Below are 22,780 nucleotides of genomic sequence, written 5' to 3' on the forward strand. Positions count from 1 at the left end.
ACATTCGCCTGCATGAACAGGAAGAAGCAAAAGATGAATGGATACTAGTGATATTGTCTGGGAAATCTACTAGGGGTTTGTGGCAACAGTACTAAGTGGTTCTCTAGTATTAGTGAACAATTTCTATCCGGATCAAACATTCAGGTTTCTAGAATTCCTTCTCATCTAACTTGTTCATTAAAGTCTTTCACCAATGGCTGGACACCATGGAACTTTATAGCTCCTGTGTACTGTGTTGGGGAGAGGGCAGGTACAAACCACCCCAATTACTGCTGTACCTATGAAAACCATTCCAAAATCCCTAGCAAGTGACTGTTGATGTTGTACCTGAATGGACTCATTAATTGTTTTGTTTTGGCTTAGTTGGCCATGAGAAAGCTGAATTTTGACTCCAGAGATTTTGCTTTGATATTTTTTTTTTATCTTTTTATACTGTGTGGCTCGGACTGCCCATGTTTAAAATGGGAAAAGCTATGCTGGTTTGCCAAAAAATGGATGCTGACATTAGCATCTTCAAAAAGGCTTAGATCCTGAAAACTGCAGGTCTAGCATGGTGGTCGATACGGTTAATCCCAGCACTCAGGAGACAGAGCAGGTGGATCTCTATGAACATGTTTTAGGCCAGCAAGGGCCAAAGTCAGAACCTGTCTTAAAAAAGAAAAGATAAGAAGGAAGGAAAGAGAGAGAAAATGGGAGCAGGGGCAGCTGGAGTGATGGCTCAGTGGTTAAGAACACTTCTTGCTCTTGTAGGACTCGGGTTTGTTTCCTAGCACCTACATAACAGCTCACAGCCATCTGTAACAGCAGTTTCAGGGGGATCCAGGGCCATCTTCTGGCCTCTATAAGCAGTGCAACCACCTGGTACAGAGACACACATGCAGGCAAAACCCACATACATATAAAATAAAAACAAGTAAGTCTTTAAAAAGAGAAAAGAAGCGTGCAGAAGTTATTTATTATTGTTGAATCCTACATAGAAAACAATGTATGTGCTTTTCATCCCTGAATTCAAGGGTGCAACAAAATAAACAGATATTTTAAGTGTCTCTACTTGAGCAGACGGTGGCATTCATACAGATAATCTCTACTTCATATCAAGGTGAGTATGTGCAATGTAACTGGAGGTTTTACCAAGAGGCTATTTGATTTGGGTTTTTTTTTGTTTTTTGTTTTTTAAGCATTGCTATCCCCATGCCAGATGATAGCTGATTTCTAAGCAAATCCTTCTTTACTGCAAAGCTTCTGGTTTGCAGCCCACTGGGACTTTCTGATTCACAGGATACCAGCTCTTTCCTACACTCCAAGGGAAAGTATAAAATGAATGGTTCAAGAGTAGAAGGGGAAAAAAATACACACTAGACCTGGTTAGTTTGGGGAATGTTGATAGACGGTGTGTTTGCACACCCAACCTAGACTTCACTGGGTTGGGACAGAAGAACAGATGTGATGTTTTCTGAGATAGGAATGTCGAATTTTGGTGTGAAGCATTGAATTAGTTTTTATTTACTGAGATCCCACTTCCTGTCCGCTAGCAGAGCCCAGGCACAGCTGAAGGCTAGACTCACCCGGCGATGTATGGCCCAGCACTTGTGTGGATTCCGGGTCCCACCCCAAAGAAGCCACTGTAACGCTCACTGATAGAGGATCAAATGCTTAGTTAGGATCGGGAGCCGCTGATGCGCACCAGCCTGATGTTCAGGAAGAGTGAGCTCTCCGGGCCGCAGGGACAGCTTAGTGGTTATGAACATGCATTGTTCTTGCACAGGACTCAAATTCAGTTCCCATTTCCAGGACCCACATGGGAGGACTGAGAGAGGAGGCACACAACCACCTCTACCTCGGGCTTCTGGGAAGTCTGACATTCATTTCTGGACTCTCGGGGTACTGCACACACATGGCACATACACAGATATATATGTATAGGGGGAGAAAGGAGAAGAAAGAGGAGTATCAGGAGTGTGAAGAATACAGTCAGGGAAATGTAGCAACTTGAGCAATGAAGACACCCCTCAGAGATTCTCTTCCCCTCTGATTTTCAAGGTTTGCATTACTTCTGGGCCTCATCAACCTAGAACCAGGAGCTGAGATAATCTTGTTTACAGATTACCCCCAAGGCTCGTTTTATACAAACAGTACCTTATTGGTTCCTTCTATGACCGTCATGCGCTGAGTGATGCTCTCAATTCTGTTTCCTAAGTTGCTGCTGGGATCCAGGATAAAGGATTCTTCCCTCTCAAAGCAGAAGTCATACCTACAAAAGAGAAGTGGTCATCACGATGTTGCACGGAGCAGCCAGTGATGGCAAGGGAGGTGGAATCGACAGGACACTTCCTCAGAGAGAAAACCACAGACTCTATGAGAGTCTTCTTCATCTAAGACCATCCGGTCCTCCTCAGAAACTACAAATCGTAACTGTATCTACCCAGGGAGATACTCCAACAGTGAGCTGCTGAATACCTTTCCTGATCTAAATACTAAAGAAAGTACTTAATTTAGGACATTTAATGCCTGGTTTTTAGTTAGTTTTCAGAGGATGGAAGTAACATTCAAGTGTGAGTGTGTGTGTGTGTGTGTGTGTGTGTGTGTGTATCCTCGCATACATATGACGGGGTTGGGGTGTGTGTATATTATATTAATTAATAGAAACCTTCAGAAAATAATGGTATTTCACAGGTGTGCATGGTGGATTTAAGTCATAATATTTAGTTAGGCACCCCCCTCCCCAGGATAAACAAATGTCCCCGGGAACAAACATCTTGGAATAGTTTATTGTATTTAATTAATTTCTCTCTAAGTTTGGTGATATCACAACAAGCTCTAACTTCTTAGGTTTCAAGTGTTTAATTATCAATAGAGAGTGCTAATAGTGTTAACCTTAAAGTCTGTGAGTTCTCTTTCAGTCTTGAAAATAACATTTATTTTTAGTTTATGTGTATGGGTGTTTTGTCTGCACATAGTTTTTGCAACCCATGTGTGCATGTGCCTATGAGGCCAGAAGATGGCATCAGATCCCCTGGACCTGGAGTTACAGGTGGTTGTGGGTGTTGGGAATTGAACTTGGCTCTTCTGCAAGACAGCCAGTGCTTTTACAGCTGAGTCATTCCTCCCCGCCCCCTCTCTCCCTTTTTGAGCATTTCATGGTTCTGTACTCTTTCCCCAAACTCTTTGTTTTTTTGAGACAGGGTTTCTCTGTATAGCCCTGGCTGTCTTGGAACTCACTTTGTAGACCAGGCTGGCCTCGAACTCAGAAATCCGCCTGCCTCCGTCTGCCTCCATCTCCCAAGTGCTGGGATTAAAGGCGGGTGCCACCACTGTCCGGTGGTCCTGTACTCTTACCAACTGGTCTAAAACCTTGACCATGATTCAGGTAGAATCTGGAGATTCTTAGACAAGGAGGAATTTTAAACCCCAGTTTCTAAGTAGCCCAGAACAGTGAGGACTTACAGGAAATAAAAGTGGGAGAGGAAAGCAGATGAGAGAGATAGGGATAGAGAGGAGAGGAGATCCTCCAGGGGCCTCGAGCTGGGAAGTAGTATGGAACATAAATGGGCCCAGTCTGCTGGGTTCAGCTCTATTCCTCCCATTATATGACCCAGAATAGTCTCCTGTGCTGTACTCATCAGATGTGGCTATGCTGTTTATCCACTCAGGTATGTGTATGCATGTGGTGTGTACGTATATGTGTGTATATGCATGGTGTGTGTTATATATGTATATATGTGGTGTCTATTTATAGTGTATGTGTGTGTGGTGTGTGTGTAGTGTGTGCATGGTATGTGTGTATGTGTGATGTTTGTGTGTACATGTGGTGTGTGTGTACTGTGTGTATAGTGTGTGTGTATGTGTATGCGTGGTATGTATGTATGTATGTGTGTATGCATGTATGTATGTATGGATGGATGGATATAGTGAGTGGGTGTGTGGCATGTGTATAGGTATATGGTATATGTATTATATATGTGTGTGGGGTGTGTGTATGTATGTGCAGTGTGTGTGTTCATAAGAATAGAACCCTTACATGAGTGTTCAACCACTGAGCCATGCCCCTGCCCATCGCTGCTAAACTTTCATAGTTAGACCTATATGCTTCAATGGGGATCCCTAAAGAGCATCCACATCTTCTAAATCACACGCCGCTTTGATAACTAGACAGTTTCCACAATTGAATTCCATACCTGGGCCGTATGAATCTAAGTTCAATTCCTACCATCAACACCAAAACCACTCAGAGGTAAATGAAAAGATTTAAAACAAAAGCACAAAGCTAAAACCAAACAAACAGAACAAAGGCTGATCCTTCCTTAGAACCCGATTTCTATGAGATTTCTGTTAACTGTTCTGGAATCACCAGGCAATCTTTCTGCTCTCCTTGATTAATATAAATAAACAGAGACAAGAAGAAAGTCAAGCATTTTTCTTTTCTACTAGAAATCTTTTAATACTAGAGTTCCAGGATGAGCATATAAAGTCATTTCCCCTAGCTTCTGTGATCACTATTCTGAGTTGTAAGATACAGCACTGGGATCGTAAACTGCTAGTGACTGCTTGCTACATCCTCCAAAAGCATCTGTGTGTGCACTCAAGAGCACACACACACACACACACACACACACACACACACGGGGGGGGGGGTATGTGCCCTCAGGGCTGTAGCTTCAGCCACTCAAGTTCTCTTCTGACTAGACGAGAAGGCTTCAGATACCTTCTTGTGCCCCTTAAAGCACTGAGAAGAATAAGGAGAGTCTTCATCAAAGATCTTAAAGCTTCTTACACCCCATCTTCAGGAAATGCAAAAAAAAAATGTTGGAGCAAAGCAAGGGAAATAGAGTCAGCTCAGTTCACTTGGGGCCACCCACCTCTGAGCCCCTTCACCCACGGCCATTTTCACCTCTGAGGACAGTTACCAAGGCTCAGCCCTACTGTGGAAAGCATAGCCTCCACTTGCTTGCCAGGTCATCCATATGAAAAGGGCAGGTTCTGTGGCTCTTTTCTAATTTAGAGGCTATTATATTTTTCCCTCTTTGTCACTGAACCATAAAAATAGAATGCCATTGAGGACCTGCCTCCATTCCACCACTTGAAAAGAGACTAGAGTGGGGTGGGGGTGGGGCCGGGGGGAGGAGGGGCACTTGCCTAAGTCTTAAGAATACATCAAGCTCTTGAGGAAGTAGATTGTGCCATGTTTGAAGATACAAAGATAACCACGGTGCTGGGAACAGTCTTGAGGGAGGCGGAAGTCGGACAACAAGAGGAAAGCAGAGCTTGCCCTGGTTTCCCACAGGAAGCCCACGGCAGCTCCTGCCAGAGCGAGATAAGAAGGCTCCCATGCACTATTCTGAACAAGGCCGCTGTTATCAGCTTTGCTCTGTCCTCTGAGTACTCCAAACTCCTGTCCTTTCCTAATGAGCCCCAGGACTCCCCCCTCTATTTGCATACAGCGTGTCAAGCACAATGAGGCTGAGGTATTTATAACCAACTAAAGGAAAATAATTCTGGGGGCAAGTGTGGGTCTGTGCCATCTCTGTCCGCTGCTCTGGGTTGAACAGTTTCATTAGGATAAGAGACCAGCATCAATAAATTAGAAGAAGTTAGCCAATTAGGTACCGACATATGGGGCTGAGCCCTATACACAACATGCCAGTCTGCTAACTCCAACTGGGGCTGCTCAAAGGTCCTAGTTCTAACGTTCTTCTTCTGACACACAGTGGGGACTGCTGGCCTCTCTGTGAAGATGACAGCGACCTCTCTTTTAAAGATTCATTTTTGGGTGGGGTTTGCCCTGTTCCCTCATGGCTCTTTTATAACCCCCAACAGGAGGCAGGTTGGGGCCTCCCAGAAGAGCAAAGCAAGTCAAGTCTCCTGTCCAGACAGTGCCTCTGAAGGCAATATCTGCTTTTCCTTTGGGCACATTTCTGAATATCATACTTAACCCTTCCACTTTACGGTACCCACAGACACTCATCACTGCGCTTGGGGGCTCCTTCTAAAAAGTTAAAATAATTTACTTATATGTTTGAGTTTGCTCGGGCACACAGGCTACAAAGCGCATATTGAGTTCAGGTTTCCTTCATGTGGGTTCTGGGGTTGGGCCTGTGTGGCGAACGCCCTTACCCTCTGAGCCATTCTGTCATCCTCTCAATGCTGCTCTGTGTATATCAAGAACGTCTCCACAGCACTGTATAAATATCATTTCAGCATTGGGGAGTTTTGTGGGGTTTTAACCTTTTTATTTTCTTTCTTCTACAGGTTTTGGTAAACATCGCTTATCTTAGTGTGTGAGATTTCATCTTATATGCTGCTCTCTGAGTGGACAGATTCTACGGTTCCCGAAGGCAAGCCTGTAACACGCACAAGCATGATGTGCAGTGTGCACTCCAGAGCACCCCTGCTCTTCCTTTTGTGCGGGTTTGGAACGACGTTGCTTTTCGGGTTTCCTCCTGTCTGCTCTTCCATCTAAAACTTGCATCTGCTCTTTAGCTACTGGTGACGCAGCCTTCTCTTCTGAGAAGATGGGGGACAGGCTCAGAACAGAGTGAAGCTGTACACATGTATCTCTTTGAACACAACTCCAGTACTTTAAAGAACTGAGCTGAGTACTCCTGGGGTAGGGATAGAGGGGTCAGTGCTGAGCTGCCCCCTCTATCCCTAGTTCAACACCTACTGAATGCTTACATTAAGCCTAAATCATTGCCCGAGTGTACTAAATGTATATTTAAAATTTAATCAAGAAAGAAAAAAGCAAGACTCTAGAAAGCTCTAGAAAGCCCCCAAACCAAATATTCTCCCTGTGTCTTTGATTCTGTTCTGGCTAGTGAACTCTGAGGATGGGCATGGACTGTGCTGATGTGTTTAATGAGATTTCATTGCTCACAATAACCAGTCTCATTTTGACTGTACAATGAACACGGAATTATTTCAAGGTAGGACACAAAAAGGGATGCGACTGTAAAGAACACGGAACCATTTCAAGGTAGGAAGCAGAAAGGGTAGTGAAATGGAAGCTGTAAAATGTCTTTCAAGCAAAGCAAAACAGAAACCAGAAAGGAGAAGAAAAACTGCTTAGAGGCTGGCTAGAAGGCACACCCAGAGCCAGGCTGGTTGAGGTCCCATTATGGCCTCTGTCCTGCGGGAGGGCCTGATGTAAACATCTCACTGCTACTGTGGGTGTTGTGTCAAAACATTGGTGATAGCGCATCGGGAGCAACAGATTGATAAACTCTGCCAACACTCTTCCCCCCTCTCACGTTCTCTTAAAACAAATGAAACAATCTGGGGAGAGGATGCTGGCAGGAGAGGCGTGGGGTTGGAAGGCATATTTAGACAAAATGGTTCCTGCTCCCTTTGCTCAGGAAGAGATCCTGGCCCTTCAGGGTGGTCACGGGGTCAGGCCAAGGGGACTCTGGTGGACTGAGTTTATTGAGAGACCTTGTGACACCTTGGAGGCCATACTGAAAATTACTTCTTGTCTCAATATGGGGTGGTGAAGAAAGTTTTGGAGACTGTAGGTAAGCTTTGGGTCAACTCCTTGGACAATGGTGGAGGGGATCCAGAGTCCTGGGCCACCCTTGTCTAGATAAGACCTCTTCCATGAGTGCCTTGGCTAGCCAGGCTTCCTGCTCTGGAGGCCCCGTGGTCAATTCACACTCAGGCCTGTCTTCCAGCCTCTGCCTCCCTTCTTCATGCTAGCCTCTGCGCTTGGCTTACAGCATGAGCTCAGACAGCTCCCATCCCCGCCTTTCCAGGATCTCCCAGAGTCAGGGCTAGGATCAGGGCTTTTTAGCCCTACACCTGGGTGGACCGGGAGGCCAAAAGTGTTACACCCAGATAATAACCTCAATAGAAACATTTATTTTTCTTCATTCATTTTTCTTCTTCGTGAAGGACTGTTTGGCCTGCGGAGGAAGGGTGACTTTTATAAAGAGATCTTTAAGGAAATGTTAGGAGTGGCTACCAATAATATCCTTTAACACACTCAGGAAGGACATGCAAGAGGGTGCTCCAATCACTCAGTGAAGAGCGTGTCAGATTATCACTGTGTTTTGTTCCTGGAGAAAGGAAGACAGCTTACTTGCTACACGGTAGGGCATGGGGTCATGGTTTAGCACAGGGGTGAGGAAGCTGGGGAGCTGGGGATGTGGGGGACAGCTTTTGGGCAGCAGATGTCTGACTATGAGAATCTGAGTATGGAAATGACGGTCACGGCAAAATTGTCAAGGCCTTTCCGACCCTTTTGCTTTCTTGAATGATTCCAAACTATTTTGTCTTTGGGTCACAGATGAAAAAAATCACTTGCAACAAATTCTGCTCTGTGTCCTGTCATTAAACAACACAGAAAGAGTCTGAATGACCGGCCCTGAGACCGTCACTGTGGCAGAAACACGGCTGAGGAGTACCCTGCTGTGCCCAGAGAGCCTGAGAGAAGTCCTATTTCTCGGACCTTAGCCTGGTTTTAATCTCCTGGAGCTCTTACTATTGCATTTATTCCCGCTGTCTTGCTCTTGAGTATTTAATCTGAACCACCTCTGATTCTATGGAAGTGGTTGTGTTCTTAGCCTTGCAAATGGCAACAGACCAACCCCAAGCTACTGTGGCTCATGGGTTTTACTGTAGATATTAAAAGGCAAACAGAAAGAATTTAAACAATCTGAAGATGATCCCTTTGCCATCAGCAAGTATCACAGTGTTGCCGAATGGGTTAACTTAGCAAGCTTAGCATGGTGCGTGGCACACGGGAAGCAGACTGGAAAAGTCACTTGTCATCTGGTGCACTGAGAGCTACGTAGGAACAGAGAGATTGTTTTACTAATCTCGGTGACCTTATTGGCTAGAGAGCCCCACCTGGGCTCAGCCTGCTGCCAAGTGAGGAGACTAAGCCAGACAGAGTGGCCAATCCGAATGCAGCCTTAACACTTATCAGGCGCCAAACTGCCATAGGTCACTGACCTCAAATGTGCTGAGAAGACAGGCACTAGTGACCATCAGATGACCTCAGACCACCACTCACTGTGCCACACCACAGTGTGTGTCCGTCCACTCACAGTGACAAATATAAGTGATGACAGATCTGATGGGGACCTGGATAAAGTTGGCTTGGCAGTATCAACGCCTGGCAAAGTGATGTTCCTGGTCAGTCTCAAGGCAGACAGGGATGCTGACGTGTGAAAGAGGCATCTTCTTCTCTAATGAAAAACAGAAGATGGACCAATGGTGGTCTTCTCCATCTCCCATGGGTGGGCAGAAGTCCTGGCTCAGTTACCAGCACTACTTTAATTTGAGTTACTTTGATTTTTTTTCATTGCACATTCCTTTTCCATGTCTTTTGAAAGAAACACATGTTTTGCTTCCTGCTGCTATTGAAGGATGGGCATGTCTATCAAAGAGACAAGTCAAACTTATGGAAAAATACCAGAATACAACAGAGAATGTGCCAGCAAATCACCAAGAGCTGTAAGCTACCGAAGGTTACCTAGGATGGGAGTCTGAACATTTTGTGGCTGAAGAACTGGATACAGTAGACACAGGCTGCTGTAACCCCACTGACCTCCTAAGTAACTGAGGCTCAATGCTATTTCTGGCCTTATTTTTTGGAATAAGTTGTCAGAGACCTACTCAAAGACCCGGGCATGCTTCTTGGGAGAACATTTATCAAACGGCATGGATGGTCTCAAGAGACGGCTCATGGTCAGTCCACACAGGGTCCTAGAATGTTTCACACCTTTCAGGGGTCTGTGGTTTTTGACAGTGGAGCCACCCCAGAGTCACCTAGGCAACTTCCACCAAAGAAGCTTAGCATATGCAACGTGCCAGCCACAGGGCTGGGTGTATATTTCATCCCCTTCCCCCACCTCCCCATGTCAGTGCTGCCTCCATTGCACAAATGAGGAAACCCAGTCTCAGAAAGGTCTAGAACCCCACAGCTGGGAGATAACAGTGGGAGGCAGAGCCTGACCTTGAGTTTCCATTCTTACGCTGTACTCCATATTTCATCCTAACACACCTTGCACAACTGATCTTGTGCTATCACAACATGGGCTTCTTAAGATACACCAGCTTTTTTTTTTTTTTTTTTTGAGACAGGGTTTCTCTGTGTAGCCCTGGCTGTCCTGGAACTCACTCTGTAGACCAGGCTGGCCTTGTACTCAGAAATCCGCCTGCCTCTGCCTCCCAAGTGCTGGGACTAAAGGCGTGTGCCACCACTGCCCGGCAATATACCAGCTTTTAATTACTGCTATCTATAAAGAAAATGAAACTGGGACTCTAAAGCCAAGTGTTTTCTAGCAGCTATGGCGGACGATTATGGTGGACGATTAGTTCAAAATCATCTCTACCCACTTTGTTGTTCTGTTTGGCCAAGGACTTTCACCCCCAAAGGCAGATTGCAAAGACGGCAGAGGGAGGTGATCATTTGGCATTATGTCCAGGGATGGGGCTGGGACAAAGGACCATCAATGGCCTCAAATAGAGGCCCATTCAATTTCACAATCTTGGTGCTCAGACATGGAAGATCTTTTCAGGGATTCAGTGCCTATGACACACGCTATTGGTAGTCTGTGAAAGACCATCCGTAGGAATGAAGAACTTCCAGTCAACCAACAGTAGAACTTCCCAGGAACTGGCCAGGGGAGGGAGGGGGAGAGATTGACAGCTGTACCACCAAACCTTCAGGTTGTATTAAGGCTTGGCTTTCCTGTGGTGCCTTTTATTTTTTTTCTGGAGCCAAAGTTGATGAGCCAGACAAGCTGATTCTGAGGTGTGCCCTCTTTAAGTAGACCCCGTCACTACTGCTCCACCCCTGTCCTTTTCCATCTGATATTCCAAGACCTGCTCATCATGTTCAGGGCCCAGCTTTGACCTTTCGCTTGGCCCCTCCTCTAAACTGCAGAACTGGCATTCAGCCGCCCACCAGTGGCTGACCCATTCTGGTCAGCCTGATGATAAACACTGACTGTGGAGACCCGATGCAGCCCTGGGGTGCAAATAGTAATGAAGTGGAAACAGGGACACAGCCCGTGGTGGGCTGAGTGCTTGCTGAGTCCTAACCAGGACATTCATGAGCGAATGGGGCTCTTCTACCAGAAATTAAACACCCCTGTACAGCTAGAAAGCCACAGAGGGTCGTGATCGAGAGGACAAAGCATACAGTGAAGGGGCTCAGTAGTTGTCTCCCTGCCCATACCCCCTCCAGCCTCATCTCATTCAGATCCACCACACTGCCTCATGCTCCTGCCGGGGTTCTGCCATCCTCAGCCTGTAGCACCAATCTGTTTAGCACTTTCCTCTTATTCTATAATATAGAAACAAACTCTGAGCTTAAGGCTCACTCTGGCAGAACAAGAGGAACTACAACTCCCATAGACAATGGCCATGTGGACTAGAGAAAACATGTACAAAGAGACGAGCAGAGGTTTTGATGCCAGAGGGACACACTCATCAAACTGATGGGGTCTAGACAACTCAGTAGACCATTGTCTTGAAGGACCAGCTACAGGGAATGTGAAGAGGTGAGGACTAAGGGTAGGTGTTGCATTGTGGGTACTTCTTAGGCTACAGTTTAGTTTCTTTGCATCTTCTCCATTCATTAGGTTCTGTTTTGTGAAAACTGCCCACTAAAGTGCAACAGACAATTCTACCAGGTCAATAGTTAGAAACCTAAAAATTCTCATGTGAACACAGATATGTGGTCCAGCCTATAGCTGAGGATCTCGGATCAGATCATCACTCTCTAGATTCACAATAAAAATGCTTGCACTACATTTAAACATCTCTCTATGTGACCAAAGATAACCCAAAAGCCTCTGTCCATTTTCTTGAGGTATTTTCTTAATACTAAACCCTGCTGAGAAGATCCTAATAAAACCGGTGCAGACTTCCCAGGACATGGTGTTCTGGCTTAATTTAAAACACACAATGAAATGTTTGATAGCAATTGTAGGAGACAGTTAATTCATTGGAAACAATTACTTGTTGGGTTCACTGCAGTAGGATGAAGAGTGGGCAAAGAGTGAGATTTTATAAAGCTCGGCAAGTGGAGAGGGGGCATTGGTCTGGAAGATGAAGTAGCGCTTCTGTTCTCAGGACTGTGTATGAAATATTAATAAGGGCTGTTGTCTGGACATTTGAGTTGGGCAGTATGTGGGGTGCCTCCTCAACTCACAATTATCTACGAGAACGCAAGCAGTGTCTCATTAGTCAGTGAACATTCACTCTTGGCTACTGATAAAAGTCTCTTGTATCAGATGGCCGGGTTTATTTGGCTGAGTTCGCTCCCAAGTGTCCTGTTCAAGTGGCCTGGGCAAGTGGTCTTCTTAAATCCTCATTTGGACTCTAGGTTTTGTTTGTGGCCAATTAAAATTCCCTACAGGATGTCTTATTGGAGCCCTCAGACTTAGACACACTCTGCAAAGACTGGATGTCAGAGCCTTGGGTGGAAAGTCTCAGATTATTTAAGAACAGTGCAGTAGACATTAAAACAGGAGGAAAGTGATCATATTCACACAGATGCAGCCTTCTAGATGACTGCTTCCCTCAGACCCACTGTTTGCCCCAACACATGCGGACTCTTTCAATTTAAACATGAAAATTCTCTTTCTGAAGGAAGAGAACAGAACTCAGGGGCTAAAATGGAGACAGCATAAAAACAAATACACGTTCTTGCCAGCCATCGATTCAATTGGGTCCTTGAGGACATTTCTAATTAACTGCCAGCAACAATTGTCTTGTTTGTGTCCTGTTCATTTTGCATACCCCACTGGTGCCCAAACTATGATTCTCCGGAATGAGTTATCCCTGACACATCCCTAATGATCCTGGCTGGCTTTTCTAGCAGATTTGCAAATATAAACAATAGAGGAACGCAATTAGGACGGTCCTACTCCAAGGCCCATCTTTCCCTGATTTTGTAGGCCACCCCTCCTCCCGCAGGAGCAAAGGGCGGATGACACAGTCCTGAGCTTTCTCTAGATGCGCACCCGAGCCTCTCTATTGGATGTTTCCCAGATGGGATGTCAAAGTGTCATTGAGTGACAGGGAATAATGTTTTCTATTTGTCTTCTAACACAGATGTAACTAGGTTAGACTCCATATGTGACCTAATTAAGAGGTTTAGAAACAATGGTTTTGGGGTCCATCATGGATCTATTGAGTTTTTCTTAGACCACCGACCAGTTTAGCCAAGAAAGTCATAAAGATGATTTAGCCCTCTACAAATTGAGACTTCAGTGTTATCTTTTCCATCTTATGGAGGCTCATTAGAAAGAGACTAAATAAGGCATGGAAAATCTTAGAGACAGAGGTGGTATCTCTCTGCTGGGCCGTGGTCACCAGAGATGGTCCAGGCCTGCACCAGTGGAAACGTGGGATGATGCTAGTGGTGGAAGGATGGTTACACATACATATTCTCTGTCTCCCCTCCCCTCCATCTCTCTCTCGTAAGATAGAATTTAGGGTTTCAAGTACACTAAGCAAGTGCATTGAACATCATCAGCGCTGCTTCCCCCTCCCCTTACTTGGTAATTATTTGTGTTAAAAAATCACAGAGCTGATTCTATTTGGCAGAGTATTACCTACATAAGCACTCTGCTTTCATCCATTGAAATATTCTGTTCATTTGTCATTAATCTCCAGTTAATTCATAATTTATAGGGAGCAATTTAAGGGCAATTGTCTATGAATACCATCTGGGATGTTATGTTTGTTTGTTTATTTGTTTGTTTTGGGGAGAAGAACATGTGATCTAAAGTGATTTTCTCATTGAGCTCCTCCATCCCTGGAAATGAGAGGAAAGGGGACACCAGCTATTGCCATTTACAGAGGGGAAGTTGCTCAGGTTAACCCACTAGCCAGAATCCCACAGATGTCAGGGGCAGTGCCAGGAGTAGAAGCCATTTCCTCGATTGCTAGGTCTTTAGCATCACTATTGTGTTTCTAATAGATCATCCGTGGGTACACACCCATGCCCAATGAGTAACCACCAAACATGCTTGATCCTACAGAGTCAGAACAAGTGGCAAGTGATGCTTAACATGGCCAGTAGCTACGACATCTTTGTGTGATGAGATGGCTGACATCATACATTTGGGTTGGCCATTGATGTGCAATACCAACGTATGGAATACAGGTAATATGTTAATGTGATTCCTAAAACATTTCATTGGCCATCACCATTTTGTTTTTGAGCTTTTTTTGTTTTGTTTTTTGTTTCTGACAGGATCTTATTGTATAGGCCTGGATGTGCTGGAATTTACTGTATAGACTAGGCTGGCTTCAAACTCACAGTGATCTGCCTGCCTCTACCTTCCAAGTGCTGGTATTAAAGGTGTACACCACCATTGGCAGCACAGTGGATTCTTAAAAATGACAGTTTTGCAAAGAAGTCCATGCTGTCTAGCATTTTCTCCATTATAGAGAGTACTTTGTGATTGTACCTGTTCTGAAATTGATATAATTTGTTACTCTGAATTTATTGCTTTGATAAAATATTGACCAAAAGCAACCTGGGGCCGGGAGAAGGGTTTATTTGGCTTTCAAGGTATAATCCATCACCCAGGGAAGCCAAGGCAGGAATAGAAGCAGAGACCATGGAGGAATGCTGCTACCTGTTTGCTTCCTCTGGCTTGCTCAGCTACCTTTCTTATAGAACCAGGACCACTGGCCTGGAGATGGCACTGCCCACAGAGGGAATGGGTCCTCCCGTGTCATTCAGCAGTGAAGAAAATGCCCCACATTTATGCCCCTAAGCCAACCTGATAGAGGCATTTGCTCGGCTGAGAGTCCCCCTTCCTAGGTTTGCTTAGGTTTGTGACAAGTTGCCAAAAGCTATGGCAGATGATAAGAGAGAATTAAAGTGACTTGAGCCTATAGTAAAGATCCAGACACATGCTAAAAGCAAGCTTGAGTTCTTAAAAAAAAAAAAAAAAAACCGCAAAGAAAAAGCCCAACATGTTGCTCTGGCTCCTAGTGGGGGAGATGGCCTAAGCTAGCAGAAAATGGTGGGAGAGTAGGTGAACGTGAGCTCAAACATCCATTATTCATTTACCCAAAGGTCTCACTGCCATTGAAACACAGACAAGTAAAGCAGCCTCTGACCATCAGGGCTGATAACTGGGAGCACAGGTAGATACTGCCCAAACCCCTCTTCATAATCTCTCCCTCTTCATAGCTCCAGAGACAGACTCCTTATTGCCAGCCTTGTGCTGTCACTTGTCACTGTAGAGACCGGCCTCTTTGCTCTGCACAGTCTTCTTTAAACCTTCCTTCACATGTGAGCGTATTAATGCTGTAGCAAAGCTCACCAGGGACTTGCCATGAAGAATAGTACCCGTGGCTGCAGATATGGCTCAGTGATTAGGAGCACTGGCTGCTGTTGCAGAGGACCTGGGTTCGATTCCCAGCACCCACATAATGGCTCACAACCATCTGTAACTCCAGTTCCAGGGAGATCTGATGCCCTCTTCTGGCCTCCACAAGTACTGCATACACATGGTACATATGCATACAAGCAGATAAACAATCATACACACACACACACACACACACACACACACACAAATTTTAAAAAATAAATCTTTAAAAATAAGTAATAGGGTATCATTTCACCCAGGAGGCTTACCCCTATTTTATTCTTTAAAAACAAGGGACAAGAAACTTCATCTGTGTATGGGCTATGGGAGAGGCAGCAGCTGGTCCACCAGCCCGCTCTGCTCCACCCAAGCCTATCCTCCTTACAGGGCTGGACAGAACTACTTCCTGCCAGGGTGGAAAAGGATGAACAGGGTGATCAGTGACTGGGGAGTTGCATCATGCCTCCCACCCACCTCTCTGCTCTTCCTTTTACTTTTATTTTAGTCTTCTTAGTTCCTTAATTGTTTTTCTTCCTCTGACCCACTTGTATCTGCTTAGACTTACTCGACTTCTATTTTTAAAGCAAAGCAAAATTGCATTTGGCGTCCCATCATTCCTATTCGCTTTTCAGAAATGGTCATTAATGTTTCTCATGTTGTGAAATTAGTTTGGATATAGGCAAAAAAAAAATTTTTTTTTTCCCTTGATGTTCGTTAGAAGAGACTTAGTATGGGTGTCCGAGAAATGTGGTCCTCCAAATGCTAGCAAGAGCCGAGTCTCAAATTTCTCTGTCGCTGTGGGCTTTCCCCAGACATGTTACCTCTGCCTGTCAAGTGTGTTTAATCATCTTTATTTCCGTTAACAGATGATGTGTGGAGGGTACCGCCCAGCCTACCCAACACTTAATACTCCTTCGGAAGCTTCCTAGGGTGATGCTAAGCTACCAAAAAAGAGGGTCGGCAAATAACTAGATGTCTCTACTGGTGGTTAAGAATCAAGACAAATAGTCCCTAACCCCTCTTCACTCAGTGCTGATTCTATTACATTCACCAGAAATTCTCTCCTTCTCTGAACACCTTACCATCCAAATATGTAGGATAGGGAAATGAACGACCTTCCATTACTTCTTTGTGGTCATTAGTTATAGAAATTTACATAACACCCTCACTTTATTCTTAGTGTTATTTTTAAAGCTGACACATAAAGCCCTATAAACTACACATATGATGTGGTGCTATATCATTCCATACTCACATACATTGTATCATGCTTAAACATAGTGTCTCTTTGAATATTTATCATTTATTTCTGACAATAATGCCAAGTATCCTTTCATAGATCTTCTTGCATTATAGAATGTAAAATTGTTATTTATAGCTATCCTACTGTGTAATAGGCCACCAGGGCATCTTACAAATGCTGTACAAGAATGAACTACAGGGGAAACAAAAACCACAGTTGAAACAAAGTTCATTTTCATAAATTATTTTACCACATATTTTTTAACTAAGAAATTTTAGTTCATTGGAGTTCTGAAGTTTTAAAATATTTGTCAGATTCTAGGAAATGCTGAAATTCGAATGATCCGAATCTCTCTTTTTTTATTAACTTGGTTATATTAAGTGGCTGGTCATGGAAATATAATTAATAATGTTGGGATACCAAAGTAAGCTAGTGCTTGAGCTGTAGTCATTTGTAGATATGCCTTTGAACTAGAGCCTCAGATTTAAGCACTAATAATTATTCTGCACATTAACTATAATACATATGTATAATCATTCTGAAATGTTAGGCATATTTATAATCGAAGATCATGCATAGATACTACAATGCAAATATGTAACTCAAAAATAAGCATAGCAGACACATCCTGATTCATGTCACCAAGGAAAGCACCTGTCTCACACGTCTATCTTGTCAGTTGTTAAATGAAGTTCAAAATAAATAGTAAAATGACTTTAAGAGGGTAAGTAAGTCGTCAATAAAGATTTAAGGCAGTACTTCTCAGTCTTTCAATGTTCTTTTCTCAAAGGAGTAGGATATCTTTCCAGGGCTTCATGAACATCCTCCATAGAACGGGAGAAAGGTTGCATGCCACAGAGATAAAAAAGAGAAGTGACACATATGGCATCCACCTGGGCCCTCGTCTGATTTCACGAGCCTCATTACCTCACACTCATAATATGGTGGTGTCCTGTCCTCATAGCTGAATTTTTTTCTAACATGGTTACTCTTAAAATTCAGTTAAGAGCAATGTTGAACCTTTAGGTTTGATGTTGTTAAAACAAAAATTTAAATATATGCATAAAAGGCTATGCTAGTTCATAAAAATGTCACTCTAAACTTTTATCCTAACTGACTAGTTTTCACTAATTTACTACAAATGCCAATATTTGAGACAGATCCACTACTAAGCATGGACGCTTAACTAAAACTAGCCAAATAATACCAAATCACAGTGGTTCCATTCTCTTGTATTCTCAATGAAATGTTCATAAGTTCTAAATATTTTGCAACTTCTATTTCTATTCTTAGAAAATGACTCTCAAATGAAAAATCAGACTTATGTGGAAATAGCTGCTTCTCATGAATTCCACCACTCACCAGTAACTTTCCACTATCATCACACCGTGTCCTAAGCAAGGGTTTAGGACACAGACGGAGAATCGCAGTTGTGGGAAGATCCTGGAAAACCAAATAGCCATCACAGAATTATCCCGGGCTTGCTTTTTTATCAAGCTAGCTTGGGAGTTTGTTTGTTTTAGTTTCATAGCAATCATCCCCAACACCCTCCAGGCAGAGTTAAAGCAGCACAGAGATGAGCATGAGAACCCTCGGGGACTTTCAGTGTTTCAGTACTTGGCCATTCTATTCTTGCTCTTCTAATTCCCTCCCATGAATTATCACAGGTATCATCTCTCCAGACTAAACAAACGGAGACAAAATAAACAAGGATCAGTTGTGGACAGGATGCGAGGAAAATGCCGGGTGCTTGACAGAGGGTAGGGTTACATTCATTGTACAAGCTTACACCAAGCATTTGCTAAATGATTACGGCTGGCTGATCCAGAGCCTAAGGAAGAGATACCTGGGGCACGCGGGCCGACATAAATGAGAATGGTTATGATAACTGCCACTCATACTGTGGAGGGAGAAGTGAGCGGGAACAAGGCAGTCCAGAGGGTTCACAGGGAAGGTGACGTTAAGAGCTGAGCCTTGGGGTTTCATTAAAAGAAAAAAAAAGACTTCTTATGAGACAGACAATGGGTGGAAGCAAAATCCAGACAGATGGAAAAGCACGAGCTGAGCCCAAAATAGGAAACGGTAGCCATGTGTTAGGAAAAACTTGGATTCCAGCCAATGACGAGAAAACGAAGAGTAGAAAGACCAGGGTGACTGTTGGAGAGAGAGAGAGCTCTTTGTAGGGCTATTCAATTGGGAAAAGGTGCATGCAAATTCTAACCAAGTCATTTAACAGCTTCTTGGTCCCAGGGAAACCTTGGTTCTGTCCCATGTTCCCGTGATCCCGTGAGCCAAGGGTAGGGTGCCTTCAATGAGAAGGAATAGCTGCTGTCTTCAGGCTTGAACGCAGGGAAAGCCTCTGCCCCAACTACAATATACGTCTAGTAGATTCCAGCTGTGGCCATTAAAGAATCTAGTTAATCTTTGAAAATTACTCAAGACGTTAACTGTCCCTACCTTTCTTTGGAGTGATTGTGGTGACAGGGGTGCCAGAGCCACTTGATTGTAGGCTGAGGGATGCCATACACGGTGCAAGTGAGGACTTGTCTGCTGCCCAGTGGGTAGAGAGGTGGGCTTGGAAGGGACGACACGGACTTTTCGTAGATCTGAGGTTTCACTAGAGAGGAAGAGAAGTAGATAGAAGTCAAGGGCAGATTCAAGGACTTCCTCCTGGATCTCACATGAGAGACCAGTCACACTGGTTTTGATACAGGGGATAGAGGAACAACACCCCCCAAAATGTTCATATTATGTAGAAAAATGCCTATTTGATTCAACAGTATGAATACCGAATTGGTGATACATAAAAGCCACATTGCATACAAAAGATAAGAAAACGTGAATAGTTGGGGCCAGGCTGTGGTGGCACACACCTTTAATCCCAGCATTTGGGAGGCAGAAGCTGGTGGATCTCTGAGTTCAAGGACAGCCTGATCTACAAAGCTAGATCCAGGACAGCCAGGGCTATACAGAAACACACACACACACACACACACACACACACACACACACACGTACACACATACACACACACGAAAAAGAAACTGTGAAGTGGTTATGGTAGGGACAGAGAGTGGTGGTTTTTTTTCCTTTGTTTTTCTGTGGTGCTAGGGATAGAACCAGGTTTGTACTTACAAGGCAAGTACTCTACTACTGAACTTCATCCCAACCATTAGAAGTGGTTTAAGAATATAAAAATTTATGTGGGGCTGAGATGGCTCATCAGTTAAGAGCACTGGCTACTCTTGCAAGAGGACTTGGGTTCAATTCCCAGGCTGGCTCACAGCTATCTGCAACTCCAGTTCCAGGGGAGTTGACATCCTTTTCTGACCTGCTCAGAAACTAGGCATGCATGTGGTGCACATACATACATACACACATACATACATACATACATACATACATACATACATCACACAGGCAAAACACTCATATTAAAAAAAAAACCCTCAAGAATCTGTTTTTTGAAAGTTTGTTTTCTTTGATAGTTTATACTAACTTTCTAACCAGAAAATGGTCATTGTTCAAGGCCCCAGATCTCACATGAATGATAAACTTACCATTTACAATGAGAGTGGCCGTGAGGTTTTTAAATAGCTTTGACTGCTTTATGCCCAGCAGGATCGTATAGTCCCCTGCATCCTCAGTAGTTACATCTTTGATAATTAACGAGTAGCCATGCACAGAATAACGGGCAGACTTCAGCGTTGCAGGAGAGCCATCTTTCAACCTGTGATTAACAGCATGGTGTGTTAGTCACTTCATTCGCTGTGTAATGTCACTTTGATGGCATGTGCCATTTCTGTTTACAACCTCAAGTGGATTAGTTTTGAGTCTTCAGGCATCAGTGCTGTTTTTTGTTTGTTTGTTTGGTTTGGTTTTTTTTTCAAAACAAAACAAAAACCTTTGGCCACTAACTGTTGGGTAAAGGCAGGCAAGGGGTTTAGACTGGGTAACATTTCATCTTTATTCATTTCATCTTTATTTCTGGTGGCTATTGGGGCTTAAGAACTAACTCAGAGGTTCCGGTCTGACTTAGTCCACCAAGTTGTTACTCAAGTGTTCTCCTTAATGCTCCATGAGAAGTACAAGAACTCAGCTGGGCACGGTGGCGCATGCCTTTACTCCCAGCACTGGGAAGGTACAAGAGGGAGGTGGATCTCTGAGTTCAAGGCCATCCTGGTCTACAGAGCGAGTTGCAGGGCAGCCAGGGCTATAAAGAGAAACCAGGTCTCAAAAAGCAAAAACATAACAAAACAAAAAGGAGTTCAAGTATGAGAACCCTTGTAAGTCGGATCTACTAGATCTGATAAAAATAAAAATAGAGGGTCCTATTGTGGGCTCATGTGGAGTTCTTATTAATTATACAAATGCTTACACCAATTGTCCATAGAATACCGCAGTGAAGAACAATCACAGGCACCAAGCAACAGGAATTTAAAAATGTTTTGAATGTAAAATCAATGCCTTGATGTCATCATCTGTTTAGACAAGTCAGGTGGCTTGGCTCTGCCCTACCTGAATGCTTCTAGACATTCTCAAGACCCCTTTGAACTCAGATAGTCTATGACTTCATTTTACATTTTATTATTTTTGTAATATTTATTTCTATTCTAGTTATTTGCTTGTTTACATTTATTTATTTATTTATTTATTTGTTGTTGTTGTTGTTTTTAGGCAGGATTTCTCTGTGTAGCCTTGGCTGTTCTGGAATTCATTCTGTAGGCAAGGCTGGCCTCTCAAGTGCTGGCATTAAAGGTGTTTGCTACCACTGCCTAGCTATTTATTTTTACATTGTGTTTGCATGTCCGTTTGCGTGTGTGTGTGTGTGTGTGTGTGTGTGCACCATGTGTTTGCAGCACCCACAGGAGTCAGAAGAGGGCATTGGATCCCTTGAAACTGAGTTACAACTTGTTGTGAGCTACATGTGGGTGCAGGCAAATGAATCCAGGCTCCCTGCAAGAATAGACAGTGCTCTTACTGGCTAAGCCATCTCTCCAGTCCCTGATTTGAATGTACAGTTCTTTCAATAGACCCTTTCATTTGTAAGGGGTGTACCTTGCTGTAGAAAGAGGCAGAAATGGTTCTTAGTCAGGCCTGAAGATCTGGGGACACACTCTATGGACCTAACTTCCAAGGGAGTCAAAATAGCTGTGCAGTATTTTAATGATTACAATTATCATTTTAGTATTGTTCAATTATGCCCTATCAACAACACAGCATTTCAAAAGTGGATATAATATTTGTTCCTTGCTAGGTAGTTACTAAGGAAATCATCATGACTAGACAAAGGGCCTGTTTAGACAGTAAAGAGGGTGCTTTTTCTGGTCATAAAATTACTATGAACTGTTCTATTAAATTTAATACTCTTTCATTTCTTAAATTATATTTTGTATGTCCAGCAAGACAATTAGAAGTCCTAATAACTTCTTAGATATTATGAAACAAAAATATCCATTAATTTCCCACTACAGTGCTATGAAGGTGTAGTATATAGTTGCAATTTGTTCTTTAATTCTCTAGTAAGTATTTGAGTTTGCTGCAAACAAACACTGAAGGGCTGGGGCCAGGCAAACTTTGGGGAGGATTTTCCAAAATGGCGGAGCTTCTGTGTTGTATGGATTGTTTTCCTAACCAACTGTGAGTGGTTAAACCTTTTATTTAAAATGGAGTGATTTGAAGCCAAAGATAATGGCATTAAAAAGTAATTTAAGAAAATGAGTGCAGATTCTAAACAGATGGCATAGTTTCATAGTGGTATTATACTAGCCTGACTTTTTAAAGAAAAAAAAATTGTGTGAGGTGTTTCTGAATCTGCAAACTGCAAGCCAAAGAAAACTATAATTAATTCAAGTAGGTCCACTTGTCCACACCTACAAATGAACAAGTCCTGCCGCTATTAAAGTTTGTTGGAATTTTAAAACAAAGCTAGGACTTTCAATGCAGCCACACAGAAAGGAATTATTTTTGGCATCCTCGTTACAAGGGCCCACTTCTTCGGGGTTAATAGAGCATGCTACACATTCAAGATGCCTCTGAGTGACTGCCCAACACATCTCCCTCAGAGTGCGTCGGCATCATAGGAAGGTTTCAAGAAGCAAGGATTTAGGATGTGAGCACGCAAACCTCTCAACTCTGCTTTACTCCTGGCCACTGCTTCCTGGTTCTTCCAGCCCTCCCCAGTGCCACCACCCAGAAG

The 22,780-nt window shown here is 43.6% G+C and overlaps 1 protein-coding gene across 1 annotated transcript in view; it reads right to left on the reverse strand.

Moving 5' to 3' along the window:
• The window catches only part of Flt1 (fms related tyrosine kinase 1), a 163,012-nt gene that overhangs the window by 92,105 nt on the left and 48,127 nt on the right, over positions 1–22,780 (reverse strand). Inside the window, exons 9-11 of the mRNA XM_028779768.1 lie at positions 20,142–20,311; positions 19,039–19,198; positions 2,137–2,251 (exon numbers count right to left, since the gene is read on the reverse strand). Of these exons, the coding sequence (XP_028635601.1) occupies positions 2,137–2,251; positions 19,039–19,198; positions 20,142–20,311 (445 nt within the window). The remainder of the gene's footprint in view (positions 1–2,136; positions 2,252–19,038; positions 19,199–20,141; positions 20,312–22,780) is intronic.

Source organism: Grammomys surdaster, unplaced genomic scaffold (genome assembly GCF_004785775.1).
Source record: "Grammomys surdaster isolate TR1022 unplaced genomic scaffold, NIH_TR_1.0 362, whole genome shotgun sequence".
Classification (NCBI taxonomy): domain Eukaryota; kingdom Metazoa; phylum Chordata; class Mammalia; order Rodentia; family Muridae; genus Grammomys; species Grammomys surdaster.